General features: G+C 46.8%; 1 protein-coding gene across 1 annotated transcript in view; it reads left to right on the top strand.

Moving 5' to 3' along the window:
* Positions 1 to 26,987, top strand: part of CEP162 (centrosomal protein 162) — a 261,158-nt gene that overhangs the window by 205,376 nt on the left and 28,795 nt on the right. The window contains exons 23-25 of the mRNA XM_030199137.1: positions 4,551 to 4,775; positions 9,097 to 9,752; positions 19,697 to 19,838. Coding sequence (XP_030054997.1) covers positions 4,551 to 4,775; positions 9,097 to 9,752; positions 19,697 to 19,838 — 1,023 coding nt within the window. The remainder of the gene's footprint in view (positions 1 to 4,550; positions 4,776 to 9,096; positions 9,753 to 19,696; positions 19,839 to 26,987) is intronic.

The following is a 26,987-nucleotide window of genomic DNA, read 5'->3' on the forward strand; positions in this document are numbered from 1 at the left end:
TCACATGTGAGTCGACGTCCACGGCGGCCCAGGAACTTACCGTTCCTGGGCCACCGTGGACGTCGACCCACATGTGAGAACAATCAGCCTGCTTGTCCTTGGAGAATACCTGCTACAGGTATGTATCTTCGCTTTCTCCGAGGACAAGCAGGCTGCTTGTTCTCACATGTGGGTCGACGTCCACGGCAGCCCAGGAACGGTAAGTTCCTGGGCCGCCATGGACGTCAACCCACATGTGAGAACAATCAGTGCTACAGGTATGTATCTTCACTTTACAAAACAGCTGTGAAATGACTTCTAAGAAATCATCTACTATAATAAAACTCACCCTCAACGTCTGAAGACAACATTCTGAAGTCACTCAGTCAGTCACTGAAGCGTTCATGGATTCATGGTGGTGAAGCCTCAACACTGACCATGTCTCACTGCCCCGCCCTCACATGACGGACCAATCAGAAAAAACACCCTCAACATTCTTAAACACAAAGGACCATCACAACACCGTTCCCAGGCAACACTAGGCAACGTAAGACGGAACAATCAGAGGAAACTACGTGACAATAAGGGAGGAGCATTCCCCAGCAGAATGGCTCATTATCTGTGCAGCATGGAGAGCACAGAACCACCGCTGGAACGAGAGAAGAATATTCCTGCTGTGGGTATGTGCAAAAATTTACATTTACATATCACATTTACATTTCACCAACAGAAAGACCCCCCCCTCCACAAACCTCCTTGACAGACAAAACCACACACACACAATACAACAGAAACACACCCTCAAAGCCACACACCAATCCAACCCACTTTGCCAGCACAGCACAGCACATCCCCCAACACCCAAACAAAAAACAAAACAAAACACAAAAAGACACACATCAACAAACTGCACACACACCGCACCCTCACACACACACACACACACACACACAAAATAACTCTGTGACACATACACACACACACACACACAAAAAAACCACATGCTAGCGCCCGTTTCATTGGTTTTGGAAACGGGCCTTTTTTACTAGTAGGGAAATAACCTTCACTGCTTGGTAGGCACAATTCTAAAAACAAGGGCATAGGAGGAAGAAACCTGCACTATGTAGCGGGTATAACCCCAACCACCTTACATAACAACATATGAATAGCAATAGTGAGTCAGACCAATGGTCCATCTAGCCCAGTATCCTGCTTCCAACAGTGGCCAATCCAGGTCACAAGTACCTGTAAGAAACCCAAATAGTAGCAAGATTCATGCTACTGATCACAGGACAAGCAGTGGTTTACCCCATGTCTATCTCAATAGCAGTCTATAGACTTTTCCTCCAGGGACTTTGTCCAAACCTTTTTTAAACACAGATACACGAACTTCTGATACCACATCCTCTGGTAGCGAATTTCAAAGCTTAACTATTCGTTGAGTGAAAAACTGTCTCCTCCTGTTGGTTTTAAAAGCGATGCCATGTAATTTCCTTGAGTGTCCTTTAGTCTTTGTACTTTTTGAAAGTGTAAAAAATCCATTTATGTTCTACACCTCTCAGTATTTTGTAGACCTGTGTCATATCTCCGCTCAGCCATCTCTTTTCCAAGCTGAAGAGTCCTAACCTCTTAAGCCTTTCCTCATATGAGAGGGTTCCCGTCCCCCTAATCATTTTGGTCACTCTTCTTTGAACCTTTTCTAATTCTCCTATATCTCTTTTAAAATATGGCGACCAGAATTGAACACAGTACTCAAGGTGTGATCACACCTTACTGGGCAGACTGAATGAGCCACGTTCGACTTCATCTGCATTCATCCACTGTGTTACTCACAGTGGCACAGATGATCAAAAGCCCCGCGCTGTTCCAAACAGCGCTCTAAAATAGCGCTGGAACAGTGCGGGGCTTTACCGCACTGATGATCAGAGATAATGCATGCAAATTTAAGCAGCGTAATGATCTCTGATCATGGGGAAGAAATGCGAGCGAATTGTGCCGAGCATGCGCTCAGCACAATCCTCCCGCACTTGTTTGACAGGTCTGGGCTGTCAAAAGCCCAAACCTGTCAAACACAGGGCTGGAGGTCCATGGGACCACCAGGCCCTGACTACCCCTGCCCCGAGCAATGGGGGCTGGAGGTCCGGTGGACCTCCAGTCCCCCCGACGATCCCACCCCCTCCAGGTTCAGCGAGGGCTGGAGATCTGGTGGGTCTCCAGCCCCCCCCAACCCCCCAGAAAATGGTCCCTGGGTGCCGCCATTTTGCGGCGGCATCAACACAAGGAAGAGGAGAGAGGCAGGCTGCGTCCCTCCTCCAACTAAGGTAGGGGGGCCGGGATGGGGTTGTCCTTTACGCTGGACCAGCAGGGATTGGTCGGACAAAACTGGGGGGGGGGGGGAGTTGGGGTGGGCTGGAGGTCCGCCAAACCTCCAGCCCCCCCCCCCCCCCGGTCGCTCGCTGGGTGGGAGGGTGGGGCTGGAGACACACCGGATCTCCAGCCCTCCCTGAACCTGGGGGGGGGTGGGATCGTCGGGGGGACCGGAGGTCCGCCGGACCTGCAGCCCCCTTTTGGCAGGTTTGCTTTGGGGGGGGAACGGGGGCCTGCCAGCATGCAACTGCATGCTGGGCAGGGCTCACCATTCCTCCCCAATGATCTGCAAACCATAACGCCAGCTCGGAGATGGCGTAGGGTTTGCCGCGGCCAGCGACCCAAATTTTGGCATGCTGGCCGCTAATCATTGGCGATGAATGCGCTGAGCCCTGTTTAGCATGCTACTTGCGCAAAGAGCCCTCGAGCGCTCGAGGGCTCTAATCTTGGGGCGGTAGCAAACGCCGGTGCTAGTATGGCACTAACAGCCTCTAGCACCAGTGTTTGGTTTTGATCATGAGGGTAAGTGTGCCCACATTTGAAATTTCATATGGGGACACACTGTTTTTCCACTGACAAACATAGAAGGATCAAAGTATGGCTGTCTTATCCACAGGTACTTTGCAGTGGCTAATTTTCAAATGGAACTTACTTTGATAGTTTTCCCCTCATCACCTCAGTCACAAAAATATAAGGATCAATTTCAAAGAGAAATGATTTGAGTGGTTTTGTTTTTAATCAAAAATATGATCACAATTTTTAAGACCATCATCATTCATAATCATTTATTTTATTTTAATTTCATTTCAGTTCCATCTGTTTGTTCGCAATTTTACCACCATTTTTTTAAATTATTAGATTTATGTAACAACTAGTAGAAAAGGCCCGTTTCAGACACAAATGAAGGTTTTCCTCGGAGTGTGTATGTTTGAGAGAGTGTGTGTGAGTGACTGTGTGAGAGAGAGAGAGTGAATTTGCGAGTGTGTGTGCGTGACAGAGTGAGTGAGACTGTGTGCGAGTGTGTGTCTGTGAGAGAGAGTGTGTGTGCCTGGGGCCCCTACCTCCCTCCCAGTTCCAGTGTCCCCCCTTCCTCCGTGTTCCAGGGTCGTCGTCCCCCCGTTGTTTTTTTTTTTTTTTTTTTTTTAGTTTTTGTACAGGTGGTGCATTCCTCCCCTCTCGTCCCCTCCTCCGAATTCCAGACCCCCGCCCAATTCCAGACACCCCTCTCCCTCTGAATTCCAGACCCCCCCCTCCGAGTTCCAGACCCCTCCCTCCCGCTGTCCGAGTTCCAGACTCCACCTCCCTGCTTCCCTCCCTCCCTCTGATTTGCAAACCCCCCTCCCTCTCTCCGAGTTCCAGACCCCACCTCCCTGCCTTCCTCCCTCCGATTTGCAGACCCCCCTGCCGCGACCCTCTTGAGCCCCCCTTCCCGACGCCAACCCTCCCCCACCGCCATCACGTGGTATAACTTGTCTGGAATGTTTTTACGTTTGGGGAGCGTGCCAGGTGCCCTTGACCTGGATTGGCCACTGTCGGTGACAGGATGCTGGGCTAGATGGACCTTTGGTCTTTCCCAGTATGGCACTACTTATGTACTTATGTACCTGTACTGGCGGGGGACCCCCAACCCCCACCAGCCGAAGTCCTCTTCTCGGCCGTGCGGCGTGGACAAATGATGTGATTAAGTTTGATTCAGTATGTGTTCATGCGTGTTTCCCTACTCCTCCCCCTGCCTGGGGATCAGCTGTGAGTGACGTCAGCCTGGCTACGGAGCCTAGCTCAGGAGCCACGGACACAGGCAGCTACTTTAGAACGTTGATGGTGAGAATTATTATATAGGATTATTTTAAACATGTATTTTTTATTGCAAAATTCATTTTATGCATGTCACTCTCGTTTATTCAGTTTGTTGTTCATTTTGCTTTCCTTGGTGCCGAAACACGGTCGTGTTGGGTCGTTTTTTTAGCTGTTGACATTAATCCTGATAATCCTCTTTGAGCTGTCCTCACTTTTTGTCCATTGTTTTTGTTTGAAAACCCAAATTCTGTTGCATTATTTTCCCCAGTTGTGATTTGAACCTGAGAACTCCAGGTCTAGGTGCTGTCGACTTGTCACCTTGCAAAAATGTTTGTTGGACTCAGGGGCCCTTAGCATTACAATATACATTTTTCACTGCAGTCATTTTGTTTTTTTTCACCTAACAGGTTAAGGAGATGGAAGGAATTATAAAAAGAAGACATCCAAACTCTTTGCCTGCTCTGATATTTGCTGCTGCAGCAGTCCATGAGAGCGATAGCACGTCAGCTAAACCCAGCACAATCGCATTTTTGGAAAGAAGAATCAAAAAGTTAGAAGACGATCTGGAAGGAAAAGACGAGGAAGCTAAAAAGAGTCTCCGCAGCATGGAACAGCAGTTTCAAAAAATGAAGGTACCTTGTCTGTGTTCGCTAAGTTGCTTTCTGAACTTGAGAAAGTAAAGCACTCTGCTCAGTTAACAACGTATGAGACCCATTTAGCTATGAGTAATATCTCTCTATATAAAAGGCACCTCCAACGTTCCAGTGAAGCCTCAAGCTGGATGATGAGGCGCCCGAGCTATCCGGTTTGGCCTGCAGTCACTGTAGCTCCACCCTCACGTCAAAACGCGATGACGTCGAGGGCGGGGCGGCGAAGCCACAACGCACGAGTTCCAGCGGGGGAGAGCGCTGCAAACTTTCCGCACAAACTCGCAACCAGAACCGAGGGAGGGAGGGACAGGGGGAGGGTGGTCTGGAACTCAGGAGGGAGGGAGGGAGGGAAGATGGTGGAGGGGGGGGATTACCTTACTAGTCTTTACTAAAACATAGGCCATATGGAAAGGGATGTTCAAAATGTCCATGTTGGAACTACATATTTTTTTATCTGGAGGATTTGAACAAAATCAGAAAGTGTCTGAATTTTCACTTTGGAACTTTCTGGCACCTGCTTTTTGTGCTAGAAAATTTTGAGCAAAGATTTAAAAATACCATATTTGCACATGCTTTTCTTCTTCCAGCCTCAGCCTGCTCCTTGGAAGGCCTTCTTTCAGTGTGACAAAAAGTGCACACGTTTTGACAATTAGCCATCTGAAAATTGTACTCTTTCAGGACCTGATATACCAAGCTGCAGTAAAATCCACCCAGCAATGCATATTATTAATGTGTGTTAATGGGCCTTTTTAAAGGTATTTCTATCTGTGGAAAGATTCCTCGTGATCCATGACACTAAGTCCCTGCCCCCTTCGTAGACACCCAGCTCTTGAATTGGCAAAGATAGAGTGACAGTGTTAAAGTCCCACCCCTAACCATAAAACCCCACCCTCTTGAAAAAAAGTACCTTTCTCCTAGACAGTGACGTAGCCCCCCTGCCGACGATGCCCTTGAACCCCCCTTCCGCCACCAACTCTCCCCCGCCGTCGCCGCCCGCTCCGCCGCAACGTCAGATACCTTGTTTGCTGGCGGGGGTCCCCGAACCCCGCCAGCCGAAGAGAATCTTCTTCAGCACCGGAGTAGCGCCTTCGTTCAACAAAGTTCCTGGTGCCATCAGCTGTTTCGACGCCTTACGTCCTGCACCGTTCATGTAGCCCCGTGCAGGACGTAAGGCGTCGAAACAGCTGATCGCACCAGGAACATCGTTGAATGAAGGCGCTACTCCGGCACTGAAAAAGACTCTCTTCGGCTGGTGGCGGGAGGGGGGTTCAAGGGGGTCACCGGCAGGGGGGGTCCAATGTGGCGGCAGCTCAAGGGGGGGGGGGCGGCTAAACCATGCCCCCCCACCTCGGGCTCTGGCCCCCCCTCCCGGCGAGGTCTGGCTACGCCCCTGCTCCTAGATCCTTCCCATCTTACTCAAGGGTAGCCATTCCAGGCCTGGAGTTCCACAAGTCAGTCATGTTTTCAGCATATGTGCAGTGAGTATGCAAGATGTGCTTGCATGCAGTGGAGGCAAATGTACCCATGGATATTTTTAAAACCCGACTAGCTTCTGGCACGCAAGGACCAGAATTGCCTACCCCTGTAATAGCTTTAGTGTTCTTGAATGAACAGAAGTAACCCCCACTCGCTTCTATCCTGACAGCAGCTGACTTTCAACATGACAATTACTGACCCACGGCCAGGGCCGCCGAGAGGCAAAAATAGATCCGGGGCAAAGAGTCTTAGGAGCCCTGCCCCTACCCCCCCCCCCCCCACACACACACACACTCACACAACTGGCCGCACCATCAGCCAGGAAACACAGAGGCGTAGCCAGCAGCCCATATGGGGGGAACTCTGGAGTCACCCATTCCTTTCTGTTCTCCCCCGATTCCATTTCCCCCCTCCCTCCCATTAAAAATGTTACCTTTGCTGGCATGGATACCTGAGCCCCACCAGCCAAATAGCTCTGTGGCCCAAACCTCCCCTGATGCGAGGAAGTTGGCAGCATGCTTTCTAACCAATAATGCCGGCACTCCTGTGCTGAGCATGCACGGAATGCCGGCGTTGGCTGCTAGGAAGCATGCTGCCTACTTCCTTATACCAGGGGAGTTTCGGGCTTCGTTGCTATTTGGCCAACGGGGCTTGGGCATCCCTGTCAGCCATTCAAGGCACTGCAGTTGGGTGGGCCCAAGCCGAAAGTGGAGGGGCCCAGGCCCCCCATGCCACTGGATCAACGGGCAGGGAAATCTTGCCTCCCTCTCAGCAGGCATGCCCATGGCTTCCCTATACCTTATGTGGAAGGATTACTCCAGCCTCTTCAAGGACCCTGTGATTGTCAGATAAAGTAGGGGCCAGCCTGCAAGACAGAGTTATTTTTCTGGAGGGAAACCATTACTTAATGGCCAAATCAGGACTTCAGTGAGGCTGCCTTTTATCCCAATTTAAGAGCTAGGTATCTAGAGGGGAGCATAGAGGACATGACACCATGGGCCTTCAGGGATTCTTGCCAGGAAAAAAAGTAAGCATCTTTTAATGGCCTTACATCCCCTCGAATTCTGCTTCCTCAGTGTAGCTTGCACGAGTTTATTTGTGAGCCACATTGCTTCAAAAACCTTGGTAACTGAACTCAGAAACGGGGGGGGGGGGGGGGGGGGGGGAAACAGAATTTTATTTTTATTTTTGTTACATTTGTACCCGCGCTTTCCCACTCATGGCAGGCTCAATGCGGCTTACATATTGTATACAGGTACTTATTTGTACCTAGGCCAACGGAGGGGTTAAGTGACTTGCCCAGAGTCACAAGCAGCTGCCCGTGCCTGAAGTGGGAATCGAACTCAGTTCCTCAGGACCAAAGTCCACCACCCTAACCACTAGGCCACTCCTCCACTGTTGCTACTATTTGAGATTCTACATGGAATGTTGCTAGTATTCCATTAGCAACATTCCATGTAGAAGTCGGCCCTTGCAGATCACCAATGTGGCCGCGCAGGCTTCTGCTTCTGTGAGTCTGACGTCCTGCATGTACGTGCAGGACGTCAGCCTCACAGAAACAGAAGCCTGCGCAGCCTTCTACATGGAATGTTGCTAGTGGAACATTCCATGCAGAATGTCCAATAGTAGCAACATTCCATGTAGAATCTCCAATAGTATCTATTTTATTTTTGTTACATTTGTACCCCGCGCTTTCCCACTCATGGCAGGCTCAATGCGGCTTACATGGGGCAATGGAGGGTTAAGTGACTTGCCCAGAGTCACAAGGAGCTGCCTGTGCCTGAAGTGGGAATCGAACTCAGTTCCCCAGGGCCAAAGTCCACCACCCTAACCACTAGGCCATTAAGATGAGGAAACTGGGAAGAGAAAAGGAAGAAGAGTATGCAATCTATCCCAAAAAAACTGAGGTGCCTATGGTAAAACATTTAATTAAGTTGCAGCTCATTTTCGAACATTTAAGACATCTCACTTTAAATTAGGCTGTAGTGCATTGGCATGGAACGAATAAAGATGCTGGCCTGGTGAAAATGAAATAGAAATGAATTTTTAAATGCAGTTCCTTGATGTCACATACACTAACATTGGTATAGAGCAAAGGTGGGCAACCTTGATCCTTGAGGGCCGCAACCTAGTCGGGTTTTCAGGATTTTCCCAGTGAATGAGGCAGTGCATACAAATAGAACTCTTGCATATTCGTAGGGGAAATCCTGAAAAGTTGAGTGGGTTGTGGCCCTTGAGGACCGAGGTTGCCCACCCCTGGTTTAGAATACATTGTTTTCCTGTGACATTGTCTTAGGTTAATAATTTGGTGTGTAATCCCCCATTATAATGGGGATTACTAAACTGCTGAGAAAAACCCCTCCTTCAGAGTCACCCATAGAAATATTATGAGCATCTACACCCTACGCCTGGAATAAACTTCCTGAGCCCCTACGTCTTGCCCCATCCTTGGCCATATTTAAATCTAGACTGAAAGCCCACCTCTTTAACATTGCTTTTGACTCGTAACCACTCGCCTCCACCTACCCTCCTCTCCTCCTTCCTGTACACATTAATTGATTTGATTTGATTACTTTATTTTTTTTGCCTATTAGATTGTAAGCTCTTTGAGCAGGGACTGTCTTTCTTCTATGTTTGTGCAGTGCTGCGTACACCTTGGAGCGCTATAGAAATGCTAAATAGTAGTAGTAGTAGTTTGTTCTAAAAGTGCTAGCACGCCTTTGTAAACAGAGCCCTAAATTTTTGTTACCCATAATGTTTGGTTTAGAAATGAGAGAAATATAGGAGGTATATAATTTTGTTTCATAAAATATATATTTCCTTCCAGTTTCAGTATGAGCACAGAATTATGGAACTTGAACAGCTGCTTGCCTACAAAGTAATGAATGAACCACGAAATCTCTCTGAACAAATGGTGGAACTTAAAGCATTTGAACAGGAGCTATGTAACGTCAAGGAAGCTCATAAGACCACAGTAGCAAAACTTCAAAAAGAAATAGAACTTCTAGTGAATCAGAATAGTAAACTTGAGCTTTATAAAACAAAAAGCGAAGATGAAGACTTGCAGTCTATTGAACACCAAGTGGAGCAGGCTCACGCTAAAGCCAGGCTTGTACGGCTCAATCAGGAGTTGGCTGCTAAGGGTAAAGAAGTGCAAGAACTGGCAAAAACTGTAGAGCGACTTCAGAAAGAGCGAATGACGATGCTATCTGATCAGACTTCAACCAAAAACAAGCAAAAACCTGCAAAAAAGGGAAAGAAAGAAGTTAGTCATAAAAGCGAATATACTAACATTGAACTGTTCCCAGAAACTCTGGCTGGAAAAACGTACCAGCCGCATTCATTTGCCGATACCCATATTTCTGAAGTCTTGCATGAAAATGAAACGTTAAAGCTTGAGATAGAAAGACTATCTGAGGAAAACAGCCAGCAAAGAGTGGAATTTCAGGCTAAATTATCTCAAGCAGAAAACAACATTAGAAGGTAACAAAAACTTATGCAACAAATCAAATCCCATTAGAAGCTAACTTTTAATTAAAGAAATATGTGACTTGTCTCTGGGAAAACATGACTTTCAAGTCACAGATCCAAAATGTTGAGAATAGGTGATTTTCATGTCATGGGTCCATAAGTAGTCTGAAAATTTTATGTTTGAACTTTTGTATCTTTTTTTAAAATTTTTGCACGTAAAAGGACAGGGTTTGGCCTGATGCATTAGCCTCATTTTTTTGTTTCTGGTGACTTTAGTCATATTTTCTCAGAGATGGTTACATACAGTGGTATTTTGGTTGAAGTTGGGTCTTTTTAATTATTATTCTTCAGTGCGTTTCATATTAAAGAATTTTAAATCAAGGTCAATTTTATTTGATGTATTGCCGATCATAACATAGTAACATAGTAGACTAGTAAAAAAGGCCCGTTTCTGAAGGCAAGGAAACGGGCCCTAAGCAGGCAGTTTCTCCCCCCCCCCCCCCCCCCGCGCTACGGCCCCCTCGATCCCCCCCCCCCCCCCCCTGTGCCGGCGAAAACCGCCCCCCGCCACGGTGCCGCACGCAGAGAAACTTGCAGAGAAGATGATTGAGGCAGCAACGCGAAGGGCACAACAGCACTTCGGCTGTCGGGGGTTTAGGTCCCCCGTCAGCACAGGTAGTCCACAACGGCGGCGGGGGGGCGGTTTTCGGCAGGCCGGGGGGGGGGTCAACAGGTTCGCGGAAGGGGGGGGGTCGAGGGGGCCGTAGCGCGGGGAGTGACAGATGATTCCGAGGCAGGGGGCCTTGGAATCAGCTGTCATGACGTCAGTGACGTCAGTGCGTGTCTGCCTAGCAGACCACCACCTCCAGGGGGCCACGGTCCCAAGCACAGAACGTTGGAGGTGAGAATTATTATATAGGATGATGGCAAATAAAGACCTGTATTGTCCATCCAGTCTGCCCAACAAGATAAACTTATAGTATAAGTTATGGTACATATACTTGATCTTGATTTGTCCTTGCCATTGTCGGGGCACAGACCTGGGCACAGAAGTCTGCCCAGCACTGGCTTCGCTTCGCAATTACCGGTGTTGCCATCTAATCACCGCTAAGCTTGTTTGGTTCCATCCTTTGATCTTCTTCAAAGGCAAATGCACCGATAAATTGACCTTTATAGGTCGCATTTGCTCCATGGAACTTTCCCTGCTTAGTGCGGAAGTCTTGCGAGGCCACCGCTTGAAGTCTTGGCAGCCATATTAAAGAAACGGTGGGGATCTTTCCTGCCCTGAAGAAGCCAATAGACCACCAGAGAGCCTTGAGGTATGTGCGGGGAAGAGTCCCAGGGCTGAAGGGAAGGTGGATAGAGTCGTGCGTGGGTGGGTGTGTGGAAGGGAGGAAGCTGTAAAAAGGGTGGAGGGAGTGTGGGAGGAGGGAGGAGGGAAAAAAGATTGGTAAGGGGGTCGTACATAGAGGAGTGGGGAAGGGAAAAGGAGAAACAGAGCACATGGGATAGAAGGGGATGCAGTGGCGTACCAAGGTGGGGGCGGTCCGCCCCGGGTGCACGCTGCTGGGGGGTGCCGCGGCGCGCGCCTGTCGGCTCCGAGTTTGCTAACTTTGCTCATTCACTGCAGCTCCCTCTGCCCCAGAACAGGTTACTTCCTGTTCCGGGGCAGTGGGAGCTGCAGTGAACGAGCGAAGTTAGCGAACTCGGAGCCGACAGGCGCGCGCCGCGGTACCCCCCAGCGGCGTGCACCCGGGGGGGTGTCATTTTGCCGGGGGGGGGGGAGGTGTCATTTCACGGGGGGGGGGGGACGCATCGGCGATCCGCCCTGGGTGTCATCCAGGCTAGGAACGCCACTGAGGGGATGGAGAGGAGAGGGGGACATGCCGCTCATGGATTGGAGGGAAATGAGAGGAAATGGGGACATGCTGCTCATGAAGCAAAGGAAATGGGGACATGCTGCTCATGGATGTTTCCTTTTTTGGAAATGTGCATCTCATTTAATTTTGTATTTAGCAGAGTACGGAAGAACATGATTTATGTTACTTTTACCAGTATTTTTACTGCTTACAGAATCTGGCTTTCTTGTCAGAGGAGGGTTAAGGTGACTGCGGTGTGGTGCAGCGGGGGGCTGGGATGGAGGAGATTACTTGTGGCGGGGAGGGTTAGATTCCCGCAGGGATAGGTTAGATTTCTGGCCCCATGCAATTCTCTAGTACACATTATTTTGTCTTGTGCTTTCTTTGATTGTACTTGTAAAACGGAATCCCTTTCCTGTTGTACAGCCCTATCAAAATCTTCTTCAGTATATTTTCTCGGGTAACCTCTTTCTAGAAACCTTGAGGCCATACACTTTGCCTGTTTGATCATGTCTTGTTTATCAGAACATATTCTTTTTTACCCTCAAGAACTGACTGCAGGGCAAATTTCTTTAAAGAGATCTATTATGGCTAAGTTTTATGATTTTTATGATTTTGATTTGATTGTACATTAGAATCTACTCCTGACACAGCCTGCAAGCAAAATGTGGCCATGTCAGGTGATTGTTTTTAATAAAGCTGCACACCTTTCCAGACTGCTGGTCTGCTTATCTTTGTACTATTTCATTCTTTAGGGCCACTTTACTAAACTATAGGTTTTTTTTTCATAGCCGGGACAATTTGCATGAAAAAAATGTGCAAAACATACAAGAAGTGCCAGTGTTGTGGGCTTTTGTGTGGATTTGTTTATGTTTTTTGTACAGGACCTGTTTGTAAAATGGCAGTCCACATATCATGGGCATAGTTTGCTCTTTGCAAAAGGATAGACAAATTAATTAATAATGAGCCACTGAAATTCAAAAGCAGTTCATTATTTATGAGTATATTTTGAAAACCAGCACATGAAAGCATCTAGCTTATTTTTTCCAGAGTTCATTTCTGTCTTAGAGAACTTGCACTTCAAGAGTCCACTGACCTACAGGAACTCATGCATGTCGGTATCTACGTAGATCACATTACATCATGCCTGGGAGAAGACACTGATAGCTGGAGCTCCCAGGTCCAACGCTTTGAACCCCCATCGATTCGCCTTACCATTCATTTTAAACTACATATCTGCTACGTTGGGATGTGCTCTTTGTTTTAGCTCCCCTGGCGTCTGGACATTTGGGCTGAATGGCCTCTAAAGCTCTGCAGAAAGATGTGGAGCGCCCTAAATCCCACAGGAACAAGATGGCGGATCCACTGAGCCTCTCTACATCTTCCATTAGCTCCACTTTGACAGCTGAAGTTGTAACCGAGGTGAAGGCAGCAGGTAATCTCCCATAAATTGAATGCGATCATGGAATGTCTTGATGACTTCCGTAAGGATTTTGCCGTGACACAGCAGCATGTCGACACGTTGGAATCATCCGTTCAGCGGCTAGAGGCCTCAGAGCAATCCCTTACTAATCAAGTAGCCTCCCTCAAGGATACAGTCAACGACCTTGAAAACCATTAGAGGTGTAACAGTCTCAGATTTGTGGAACTATCTGAATCTATGAAAGATAGCGAACTGGGATTTTTTTTGGAGCATTGGCTCTCCACCTCATTGCAACTGCACTCCAGAGTGGGGCCACTCCAGATTGAGAGGCCCATTGAGTGGGATCCCAAAGCCAAGACACCTCCCATCCAAGAGTGGTGATCTGCCGACTCTTGAATTTTCAACACAAGCAAGAAATTCTGCAGGCGCTGTGACCTGGTAAGACTCTCATGTACAAGGTCTTATGGTTTCAGGATTATTTGGAAGGGCTTTAGCCCTGTTTGTTCCACCTTTTTTATTTATTAGGATTTATTTACCGCCTTTTTGCAAGAATTCGCTCAAGGCTGTGTCTTTGCTCAGAAAATAATTTGCACGTCTTTATGCAGCCGGGTTGAGAATGAACAATGGCAGCAAGGTACTGTTTTTGGACATGGTTCAGGCAGCATCGAATTTTGTCGCTAAGTTGAACATACCTCACAAAGACCCTTGTATTTTCACTATAAAGGGTACAGTCAGGAGACACTGGTTTGTCCACTTCTACTTTTATTCTTTCCTGCTGCACTTATAGATGTTTTTTTGACACCCCGCACTGAACTGAGCTCTCTTACATCTAGCTCTTGGACTGCTGCTTAGCCACGTCATACAACCTTTATCTTTTATTTTTGAGGTGGACTGAGAAACTCTTCATTGTTCAGATAATTTCAACAAGACCTGATCCTGATTGCATGAAATATGGTTGAGAGACATTCTTTATTACACCCTGTGTTTTATAGTGGAGTGGAGGAGTGGCCTAGTGGTTGGGGTGGTGGACTTTGGTCCTGGGGAACTGAGGAACTGAGTTGGATTCCCACTTCAAGCATAGGCAGCTCCTTGTGACTCTGGGCAAGTCACTTAACCCTCCATTGCCCCATGTAAGCCGCATTGAGAGCCTGCCATGAGTGGGAAAGCGCAGGGTACAAATGTAACAAAAATAAAATAGATACTATTGGAGATTCTACATGGAATGTTGCTATTCCACTAGCTGCGCGGCCTCATTGGTGATCTGCAAGGGCCGACTTCTACATGGAATGTTGCTAGTGGAATAGCAACATTCCATGTAGAATCTCAAATAGTAGCAACAGTGGAGGAGTGGCCTAGTGGTTAGAGTGGTGGACTTTGGAACTGAGGAACTGAGTTGGATTCCCACTTCAGGCACAGGCAGCTCCCTGTGACTCTGGGCAAATCACTTAACCCTCCATTGCCCCAGATACAAATAAGTACCTGTATACAATATGTAAGCCGCATTGAGCCTGCCATGAGTGGGAAAGCGCGGGGTACAAATGTAACAAAAATAAAATAGATACTATTAGAGATTCTACATGGAATGTTGCTATTCCACTAGCTGCGCAGGCTTCTGTTTCTGTGAGTCTGATGTCTTGCACGTACGTGCAGGACGTCAGACTCACAGAAACAGAAGCCTGCGCGGCCACATTGGTGATCTGCAAGGGCCAACTTCTACATGGAATGTTGCTAGTGGAATTGCAGCATTCCATGTAGAAACTCGGAACAGTGGAGGAGTGGCCTAGGAGTGGTTAGGGTGGTGGACTTTGGTCCTGAGGAACTGAGTTCGATTCCCACTTGAGGCACAGGCAGCTCCTTGTGACTTTGGGCAAGTCACTTAACCCTCCATTGCCCCATGTAAGCCGCATTGAGCCTGCCATGAGTGGGAAAGCGTAGGATACAAATGTAACAAAAAAATATATATATATATTATAGGAGGAGCAGATATTCTGATATTTTCCACTCTGTATACATTGTTGAACAGACCTGTTAGCTTTGCAGGGTTTACTGGGCTGCTGTGCCTGTAAATAACCTTGACTCTGCTTTGCATGGACATTGGGACCCTGCTTGATGCCCCTCTACAAGTCGTTGGTGAGGCTCCGCTTGGAGTATGTGTTCAGTTTTGGAGGCCGTATCTTGCTAAAGATGTAAAAAGACTTGAAGCAGTTCAAAGAAAAGCTACAAAAATGGTATGGGATTTGCATTGCAAGACATACAAGTAGAGACTTGCTGACCTGAACATGTATACCCTGGAGGAAAGGAGAAACAGGGGTGATATGATACAGACGTTCAAATATTTGAAAGGTATTAATCCGCAAACAAACCTTTTCAGAAGATGGGAAGGTGGTAGAAGTAGAGGACATGAATTGAGGTTGAAAGGGGGCAGACTCAGGAATAATGTCAGGAAGTATTTTTTCACTCAGAGGGTGGTAGATAACCTGGAATGCCCTCCCGCGTGAGGTGATGCAGATGAAAATGGTAACTGAATTCAAAAATGGATGGGATAAACACAAAGGAATCCTATTTATGAAGGAATGGATCCACAGAGGCTTAGCGGAGATTAGGTGGCAACACTGGTAATTGGGAAGCAAATCCAGTGCTGGGCAGACTTCTACGGTCTGTGCTCTGATCGTGGCTGGATAGATTTGGATGGGATGGAGTGTAGCTTTTCAAGGGCTTTGATGTTCACTTCAGAAATGTTAGAATATGGCAGACTTCTACCGTCTGTGCCCTGAAGATGGAAAAGACAAACCAAGATCAAATATACATATAAAGTATCAAATATCATATGTAATGAGTTTATCTGATTGGGCAGACTGAATGGACTGTACAGGTCTTAATCTGCCGTCATCTCTTGTTACTATTCTTCTAGTACCCTCGAGCATATAATTACTTCTTTGGCAGGGTGTGACTATACAGCTTGCTGTAGTTTCCCTTGGTTTGTGTTTTAATGCCCTATTTGAACCTGTTCTGGTCATATAGGCTGTCATAAAATGTCTTCTTTTTTTTTTTCCTGTATGCTTATATATATATATAAATACACCCTTACCTGCACTTTCTACTTAGTTGGTAATTCTTCATATCATATGGTCCTATGTGTGTAGGTGATATATATAATTAGTTAGTTATATATTGGGGGGGGGGGGGGGGGGGTACTTGCTTTGCTTGCTCTGCAGATTCATCTTTGGCCACCTTTAAATCTAGACTGAAAGCCCACCTCTTTGACATTGCTTTTGACTCGTAACCGCTTGTAACCACTCGCCTCCACCTACCCTCCTCTCCTCCGTCCTGTACACATTAATTGATTTGATTTGCTTACTTTATTTTTTTGTCTATTAGATTGTAAGCTCTTTGAGCAGGGACTGTCTTTCTTCTATGTTTGTGCAGCGCTGCGTACGCCTTATAGCGCTATGGAAATGCTAAATAGTAGTAGTAGTAATCTGGGCTATAAGGGTCTGGTGGACTATGATGTCTACTCCCTGCCTCAATGTGGGTTCCTTTGCAATTATTTCTTTGTTTATGATAGTTTGAACTGGTGGAGGGGGGATGAGTGGGTGGATTGGTGTTAAACAGTGATTGTTTCCCCTGTTATTAGAGATTAGATAGTAAGTTGGTAGGTACTGTGGGGTTAGTTCTCCTTCATACCTATATGGAGGAGGGGGGAGGTTAGCATGAGGGATCCCTTAGGAAAAGGAGGAGTTAAGGGTTATGGAGGACAGGCAGACTGGATGGGCCATTTGGCCTTTATCTGCCGTCATATTTCTTTGTTTCTATATGTTTTCCAGATTTTAGATTTTCTCACGAACTGTTTCTTTCCTTATTTGGAATTAATTCCCCTCTAATATCTAAGACTCTTCTTTCTTACTGTTTTTTTTTTAATATTTCAACGGTTTTTATTGATGATGTACCACGTCAAACAAAACCAATAAAGTCAAACATTTTGTAAACGTTCAGTCATGTCATAATTGTACACATGCATCTAGTCTAACATCATCATCATTATTTTACATCCTTTTCTCCCCCTTCCCCCCCCCCCCCCCCCAACCTCCCCTTTTTCTTTCTTACTGTTTTAAAGGTACTACTTAACGCTACTACTTAACATTTCTAAAGCACTACTGGGGTTACACAGCGCTGTACAATTTAACATAGAAGGACAGTCCCTGCTCAAAGAGCTTACAATCTAAAGGACACGTGAACAGTAGGTCTGATAGGGGCAGTCTGGATTTCCTGAAAGAGTTAGGTGCCGAACGCAGCATTGAAGAGGTGGGCTTTAAGCAAAAGGTAGACTTAAACCACTCGTCTTCTGTTTTGTCTTTCCACAATTTGTCAAAATTGCTCAATTTTTGCAACTCTTTTACTCTGCCAAGACATTGTGGGGGGGGGGGGGGGGGGGGGGGGGGTTTATGAAGGATTTTTCAAAGTTGAAGGCCTTTTGTAAAATTATGCCAGGGGTTATGCACATAAAAGGCACAAGATATAAACAGGATGGAGTCGGTCCAGAGGGCGACTAAAAAAGTGGTCAGTGGTCTCTTTCATAAAGCCTATGTGGACAGACTTAAGGCTCTCAATATGTATACTTTGGAAGAAAGGTGAGAGAGAAGGGATATAATAGAGACGTTTAAATACCTCTATGGCATTAATGTACAGGAGGTGAGCCCCTTTCAAATGAAGGAAAACTCTGGAAGGAGAGGACGTAGGATGAAGTTAAGAGATTATTTATTTATTTGTTACATTTGTAGCCCACATTTTCCCACCTATTTGCAGGCTCAATGTGGCTTACAGAGTACCGTTACGGCGTTCGTTCGCCCGTTCCGGTCTGAACAAGTACAAGGTGTGGTTGTGGTAGAATGGGGTTCATGTATGGTAAATACAATGGGGGAACATTAGGAAGGAAGAGGTAGAGTTGGGGTGAGTCCATTCTGTTCTTGGTGTTGTTGTGTTGCAGGGACTCTGGTTCTTATGTTGGATTGGTGGGATAGGCCTTTTTGAACAGGTTCGTTTTTATGGACTCAAGAGTAACCTAAGGAAATACTTATTCACAGAAAGGATGGTGGACACATGGTATCGGCAACCGGTGGAGGTAGTGGAGATGAGGACAGTGTCTGAATTTGAGACAATGTGGAATCTCTTAGGGAAAGGAGGAGATAGTGTTGCTGTGGATGGGCCATTTGGCTCTTCTCTGCCATCACGTTTCTCTGTTTCTACCTACATTTACATGACCTGCATTTAGGCATGTTCTGGAGCAGAGTTTGGGCTGAGCAGAGGCAGAATCATGTTTGTATACTTGTACTATATTATTAAATGTACAGGTATGCATGCACTATATGTGCTAATATTTATGTGTGCTTCTGAGCAGGCGTAAATTTCTGCCAAATTACCTCTGAGGACACTTAGGCTAAAAATAAGTGCCTATCAGACTTATTTTCGAAAGAGAAGGGCACCCATCTTTCGACACAAATTGGGAGATGGGCATCCTTCTCCCAGGGTCGCCCAAATCGGCATAATCGAAAGCCGATTTTGGGCGTCCTCAACTGCTTCCAGTCGCAGGGAAGACAAAAGTTCACGGGGGCGTGTCAGAAGCGTAGCGAAGGCGAGACTGGGGCGTGCCTAACACATGGGTGTCCTCAACCGATAATGGAAAAAAGAAGGGCATCCCAGACGAGCACTTGGCCGACTTTACTTGGTCCATTTATTCTTGCGACCAAGCCTCAAAAAGTGCCCGAATTGACCAGATGACCACTGGAGGGAATCGGGGATGACCTCTCCTTACTGCCCCAGTGGTCACTAACACCCTCCCATCATAAAAAAAATATTTTTCCAGCCTCTATTCCAGCCTCAAATGTCATACCCAGCTTCCTGACAGCAGTATACAGGTCCCTGGAGCAGTTTTAGTGGGTGCAGTGCACTTCAGAAAGGCGACCCAGGCCCATACCCCCCCCCCTACCTGTTACGTTTGTGGAGGAAACAGTGAGCCCTCCAAAACCCACCAGAAACCACTGTACCCACATCTAGGTGCCCCCCTTCACCCCTTAGGGCTATGGTAGTGTTGTACAGTTGTGGGGAGTGGGTTTTGGGGGGCTCAGCACCCAAGGTAAGGGAGCTATGCTCTGGGAGCAATTTCTGAAGTCCACTGCAGTGCCCCCTAGGGTGCCCGGTTGGTATCCTGGCATGTGAGGGGGACCAGTGCACTACGAATGCTGGCTCCTTCCACGACCAAATGGCTTGGATTTGGTCGTTTCTGAGATGGGCGTCCTCGGTTTCCATTATCGCTGAAAACCAGGGACGACCATCTCTAAGGTCGGCCTAAATGTTGAGATTTGGGCGTCCCCGACCGTATTATCGAATCGAAAGATGGACGCCCATCTTGTTTCGATAATACGGGTTTCCCCGCCCCTTCGCGGGGACGTTCTGCGAGGACGCCCTCAGGAAAACATGGGCATCCCATTCAATTATGCCCCTCCACGTGGCCTTCATTCAAAGGCAAACTGTCAAAAATTACCCTGTTTGTGGTAAGATGCTCGGAATAAGAGCACCATATAAATGTTGGATAAAATAATATACTTTTCATGTCATATATGTCTGAGTCATTCTAGAAGAGCAATTATGTAGTTATCTTGTGAATTCTTGCCTTACAGGATAATTGACGATGCAGCAGAGCACCTGGCAGCCCTGAAAAGTTCACATCAGAGAGAATTAGAGAAGATTCTTTGTCAGCATGCGGTAGAACATTCTTCTTCCAAAACAGCAGAGCTAAATAGCAAAATATCTACCCAAGAGGTAAGAATTTCTAGACTCAGTGAGGCAACTTTTCAAAACATTTACCCAGGTAACTCCAGAAGCTGCCAGCGCTTATCATGGAGCAAAGTTAGAGAGGTGCCAAGGATGTGGTTAAAATTTAAGTGGATATTGAAGGATTTTCCATTGACAAGCAGGATTGAATCGGGCCCACAAGTGTGTGACACTGTCTCAACAGTCCTGGAGTGAAACTGCTGACCAAACACTAAGTGTAAAGTTATGAGCATCTACAATCCTTGCTGCTGTTTGTCTCCAGTGTTGTTTGTTTGTCATATTTTGTTTTATGGTTTATTTCAGTTAATATACTGGCCTTCCTGTGAATACAACAGAGTGGCTTACAACATAAAAACAATTAAATAATAAACTAGAGGTTTAGAAAGGAACTTTGGTCCTGGGGAACTGAGGAACTGAGTTCGCTTCCCACTTCAGGCACAGGCAGCTCCTTGTGACTCTGGGCAAGTCACTTAACCCTCCATTGCCCCATGTAAGCTGCATTGAGCCTGCCATGAGTGGGAAAGCGCAGGGTACAAATGTAACAAAAATAAAATAGATACTATTGGAGATTCTACATGGAATGTTGCCACTATTGGAGATTCTACATGGAATGTTGCTACTACTGGAGATTCTACATGGAATGTTGCTACTATTGGAGATTCTACATGGAATGTTGCCACTATTGGAGATTCTACATGGAATGTTGCTACTATTGGAGATTCTACATGGAATGTTGCTATTCCACTAGCAACATTCCATGTAGAAGGCTGCGCAGGCTTCTGTTTCTGTGAGTCTGACGTCCTGCACGTACGTGCAGGACGTCAGACTCACAGAAGCAGACGCCTGCGCGGCCACATTGGTGATCTGCAAGAGCCGACTTCTACATGGAATGTTGCTAGTGGAATAGCAACATTCCATGTAGAATCTCAAATAGTAGCAACAGTGGAGGAGTGGCCTAGTGGTTAGGGTGGTAGACTTTGGTCCTGGGGAACTGAGGAACTGAGTTCGATTCCCACTTCAGGCACAGGCAGCTCCTTGTGACTCTGGGCAAGTCACTTAACGCTCCATTGCCCCATATAAGCCGCATTGAGCCTGCCATGAGTGGGAAAGCGCGGGGTACAAATGTAACAAAAAAAAACAAAAAAAAAAGGAAAAGCAAAAGAACAGGAGGTAGAAATAGCAGTAGAACTGTTGCTGCCCGTCACTGTTCCCTCTAAACTGAGCAGGAGTCCTCTACCTACAGTCCTGCCAGTGGGAGGTGCTGTTTCACTAACACATTTTCAAAAGTGAGGGACACACACACAATCTCTCTCTCGCACACACTGTATCTGTGTGAAACACACTCTCACACTATGTCTCACATACGCACTTGCACATACTCTCATTCTCACACACACACTCTCTCACAGACACACTCGCACCCAGACTCACTCACGCAAACACACTCGCACATTTACGCTCTCTCTCACACACAGTCACTCTCACATACACTGTCTCAAACATACACACTCCGAGGAAAACTTGCTAGCGCCCGTTTCATTTGTGTCAGAAACAAGCCTTTTTTTTACTAGTGTTATATATTACTAACGGCAGATCAGCAATTTCTTGCTTTAGTTCTTTGAGTACCCTTGGATATATGCCATCTGGTGCAGGTGATTTACTACTCTTTAATTTGTCAATTTGGCTCAGTACATCTTCTAGTTCACTGAGATTTCTTTCAGCTCCTCCACATCATCACCCTTGAAACCCGCCAGAACCTCTCAGCTCCCTCGATATTCTGGGATGGATCCCATCCCAGTCCTATGGCTTTGTCAATCTTCAGATTTTCAAATTGTTCATAAACACTTTCTTCCATGAATGGTACTATATCTGCTGCATTCTCATAAGTACCTTTGCCAGTTAATCGTGGTCCTTCTTCAGAATGTTTTTCCATGAACACAGAGGAGAAGTATTTGTGTAGCACGTTTGCTTTTTCCTCATCATTATCCACAGCATCTTTCAGTCTCACAATTCCATTTTTAGTCTTCCTCCTTTCACTAATATACCTGAAAAAATTCTTATTGCCCCTCCTTACATTTCTAGCCATTTGTTCTTCCACCTCTGCCTTCGCCAGATGTATTTCTGTCTCTTGGCTTCTTTCAGTTTCATCCGGTATTCTTAACTGTTTTCCTCTTCTTGAGTTTTTCTGTATTTCATGAGCGCCACCTCTTTTGCCTTTATTTTCTCAGCCACTTGTTTGGAGAACCATATTGGTTTCCTTTCTCTCTTGCTTTTATTTACTCTCCTTACATAAAGATTAGTAGCCATATTTATAGCTCCTTTCAGCCTGGACCACTGCCTGTCCACTTCTCGTATGTCCTCTCAGCCCATCAGCTCTTCCTTCAGGTAATCTCCCATTTTACTAAAGTCAGTGTATTTGAAATCAAGGAGCTTAGACGAGATTGGGTGGCAAAGCCGGTGGCGGGAGACGGAGATGGTGCTGGGCAGACTTGTACGGTCTGTGCCAGAGCCGGTGGTAGGAGGCGGGGCTGGTGGTTGGGAGGCGGGGATAGTGCTGGGTAGACTTATACGGTCTGTGCCAGAGCCGGTGGTGGAAGGAGGGGCTGGTGGTTGGGAGGCGGGGATGGTGCTGGGCAGACTTATACGGTCTGTGCCCAGAAAAGGACAGGTACAAATCAAGGTAAGGTATACATAAAAAGTAGCACATGTGAGTTTATCTTGTTGGGCAGACTGGATGGACCGTGTAGGACTTTTTCTGCCGTCATCTACTATGTTACTTTGAGTTTTGAGTGGCTGCCCTCCTGTTTAGCTGTTATATCAAACCAAACTGTTTGATGATCACTGCTGCTCAGGTGGGCATTCGCTCGGTCATTAGACAGAGTTTCCCCATTTGTGAGCACCAAATCCAGCGTCACTCCTTCCCTCATGGGTTCTGTCCCCATTTGTGAGCACCAAATCCAGCGTCACTCCTTCCCTCGTGGGTTCTGTCACCATTTGTGAGCACCAAATCCAGCGTCACTCCTTCCCTCATGGGTTCTGTCCCCATTTGTGAGCACCAAATCCAGCGTCACTCCTTCCCTCATGGGTTCTGTCCCCATTTGTGAGCACCAAATCCAGCGTCACTCCTTCCCTCATGGGTTCTGTCCCCATTTGTGAGCACCAAATCCAGCGTCACTCCTTCCCTCGTGGGTTCTGTCACCATTTGTGAGCACCAAATCCAGCGTCACTCCTTCCCTCATGGGTTCTGTCCCCATTTGTGAGCACCAAATCCAGCGTCACTCCTTCCCTCATGGGTTCTGTCCCCATTTGTGAGCACCAAATCCAGCGTCACTCCTTCCCTCATGGGTTCTGTCCCCATTTGTGAGCACCAAATCCAGCGTCACTCCTTCCCTCGTGGGTTCTGTCCCCATTTGTGAGCACCAAATCCAGCGTCACTCCTTCCCTCATGGGTTCTGTCCCCATTTGTGAGCACCAAATCCAGCGTCACTCCTTCCCTCATGGGTTCTGTCCCCATTTGTGAGCACCAAATCCAGCGTCACTCCTTCCCTCGTGGGTTCTGTCCCCATTTGTGAGCACCAAATCCAGCGTCACTCCTTCCCTCGTGGGTTCTGTCACCATTTGTGAGCACCAAATCCAGCGTCACTCCTTCCCTCATGGGTTCTGTCCCCATTTGTGAGCACCAAATCCAGCGTCACTCCTTCCCTCATGGGTTCTGTCCCCATTTGTGAGCACCAAATCCAGCGTCACTCCTTCCCTCATGGGTTCTGTCCCCATTTGTGAGCACCAAATCCAGCGTCACTCCTTCCCTCGTGGGTTCTGTCCCCATAGGTGAGCACCAAATCCAGCGTCACTCCTTCCCTCGTGGGTTCTGTCACCATTTGTGAGCACCAAATCCAGCGTCACTCCTTCCCTCGTGGGTTCTGTCACCATTTGTGAGCACCAAATCCAGCGTCACTCCTTCCCTCGTGGGTTCTGTCACCATTTGTGAGCACCAAATCCAGCGTCACTCCTTCCCTCGTGGGTTCTGTCACCATTTGTGAGCACCAAATCCAGCGTCACTCCTTCCCTCGTGGGTTCTGTCACCATTTGTCTGAGCAGAGCACTTTGAAAGGCATCCATGATCTCTCTACTTCTTTCCGATTCCGCAGATGGAACTTTTCAATTCACATCCGACAGCTTGAAACCTTCCAGCCAACAGCACCTCTCTTTTCTTTCCCAACTTTTGAATATGTGTAGAAATGGTAGTCTGGCTGGAGAACGAGTGGGAAATGCTTTGCAGAGTGAATAGAGGCTGCCAAAGTGAAAATTGAAGATCATAAAGAAGAATGGGACTGTGAGAAAAAAGTCAACAAAATGCTACAGAGGCATATAGAAACTTTGGGAGAAAAAAATGGAGGAACAGTAGAATAGAAAATGGAGGTCTAATGAAATCAACATACCCAGCCCCATTCTACCAAAATGTGTGCATCTCCTTCACTTCAGAACCATACTTTCATGGTGGATGTCAAAATTCAAACTGTCCATGCGTATCTCCTTTGCACCATCAGAATATTGCTCCATTCTTCCAAAGAGTGGAGGAGTGGCCTAGTGGTTAGGGTGGTGGACTTTGGTCCTGAGGAACTGAGTTCGATTCCCACTTCAGGCACAGGCAGCTCCTTGTGACTCTGGGCAAGTCACTTAACCCTCCATCGCCCCATGTAAGCCGCATTGAGCCTGCCATGAGTGGGAAAGCGGGGGGTACAAATGTAACAAAAATAAAATAGATACTATTGGAGATTCTACATGGAATGTTGCTACTATTGGAGATTCTACATGGAATGTTGCTATTCCACTAGCAACATTCCATGTAGAAGGCTGCGCAGGCTTCTGTTTCTGTGAGTCTGACGTCCTGCACGTATGTGCAGGACGTCAGACTCACAGAAGCAGAAGCCTGCGCGGCCACATTGGTGATCTGCAAGGGCCGACTTCTAGCAACGTTCCATGTAGAATCTCAAATAGTAGCAACAGTGGAGGAGTGGCCTAGTGGTTAGGGTGGTGGACTTTGGTCCTGGGGAACTGAGGAAATGAGTTTGATTCATGGCACAGGCAGCTCCTTGTGACTCTGGGCAAGTCACTTAACCCTCCATTGCCCCATGTAAGCCGCATTGAGCCTGCCATGAGTGGGAAAGCGCAGGGTACAAATGTAAGAAAAATAAAATAGATACTATTGGACATTCTACATGGAATGTTGCTACTATTGGACATTCTACATGGAATGTTGCTATTCCACTAGCAACATTCCATGTAGAAGGCTGCGCAGGCTTCTGTTTCTGTGAGTCTGTCGTCCTGCGTCAGACTCACAGAAGCAGAAGCCTGCGCGGCCACATTGGTGACCTGCAAGGGCCGACTTCTACATGGAATGTTGCTAGTGGAATAGCAACATTCCATGTAGAATCTCAAATAGTAGCAACAGTGGAGGAGTGGCCTAGTGGTTAGGGTGGTGGACTTTGGTCCTGGGGAACTGAGGAACTGAGTTTGATTCCCACTTCAGGCACAGGCAGCTCCTTGTGACTCTGGGCAAGTCACTTAACCCTCCATTGCCCCATGTAAGCCGCATTGAGCCTGCCATGAGTGGGAAAGCATGGGGTACAAATGTAACAACAACAACAAAGAGGTGCATAAAGCACCAGATGAGGAAGCCACCGTAGTTCTCATCTTACTCAGAAAGCATGGTCATAAAGTCAGTGATTTCTCCATACCAGTCATTTGAAGCTCTATGCAGTATTTTCCTCCCTTCAGGATCATTCAGCTTTAGTTCAGAAGGACAGTCAAATTGCCATATTTTATGTCTACAAACAAGAGGTTCCCTTTTCTTATGCCAGAAAGCAGTGAGAATTTGAGACCTTGGGATTTCCAGTTCCATACAAATTGAGGCCACTTGCATTTCAGGTGATCAGAACCGGATTGTCAACAAGCTCGACAGAGTTCTTCAGCTCTGGGAGTGGTCTGGGGACCATGAAACCCTTGCAGGGCATTTCTTGGGCCTGGGACACTCCTCAAATAGACCTCAGTAGCAGGGAGGCCTTCTATTATGGATGGTATAGGTTGAGACCCAGCCAATCTCCCACTGTCTTTTTTTCCCTCTTGTTTTTACTTATATTATTGTTTCTCCACTTTGGTCGCTCCCTGCTCTGGTGTGTTTTACCTTACGGCATATGCCTTTAAATTCATATCACAATATTTTAAGTATGTAAACTTGATTTTGAGATTGCTGTTATTTCTGGCTACACTAATATTTCCGAGAAGCGGTTTGTGCTATTGTTAAAATTGATAAATACTAAATTTTTTTTAAAAAACATGTATAATTTCACTTCGGTGGACAAAGGAGCTAGTGGAAAATTCCAGAAAATGGACCCTGCCACTTGAAAAGCAGATTTAGGTGGAACAACGAGTGATTTATTCTGTTTGTACTGGGTTCCTTTATAGTAACAGCATTTTTCGACCAAGAAAAAGTGTACGGTGTTGTGTTTTGGTGTTTATATATATCACCGCCTTGGGTGAATCGCTTCATAAAGGCGGTTAATAAATTCAAATAAATAAAATCTGCACATTCTTTGGAATCAGCAGACATCTGATGGTAGACAACACATGGTGAAACTCAGCCGTATCAGGTCTTTATTTTATCAGATTTGGTCAACAAACCTTGGATTTTACTGATTTGGACTCCACAGCTGTTTCTTCTGTTATAGTAACATAGTAGATGACGGCAGAAAAAGACCTGCATGGTCCATCTAGTCTGCCCACAATAAACTCATATGTGTATACCTTACCTTGATTTGTACCTGTCTTTTTCAGGGCACAGATCGTATAAGTCTGTCCAGCAGTATTTCCCGCCTCCCAACCACCAGTCCCGCCTCCCATCACCGGCTCTGGCACAGTCCCCGTATAAGTCTGCCCTCCCCTATCCTAGCCTCTCAACCACCAACCCCTCTTCCCCCCGCCACCCAATTTCAGCTAAGCTTCTGTGGATCCATTCCTTCTGCACAGGATTCCTTTATGCCTATCCCACGCATGTTTGAATTCCGTTACCGTTTTCATGTCCACCACCTCCCGCGGGAGGGCATTACAAGCGTTCACCACCCTCTCCGTGAAGAAATA

This window comes from Microcaecilia unicolor, chromosome 3 (genome assembly GCF_901765095.1).
Source record: "Microcaecilia unicolor chromosome 3, aMicUni1.1, whole genome shotgun sequence".
Taxonomy (NCBI): Eukaryota; Metazoa; Chordata; class Amphibia; order Gymnophiona; family Siphonopidae; genus Microcaecilia; species Microcaecilia unicolor.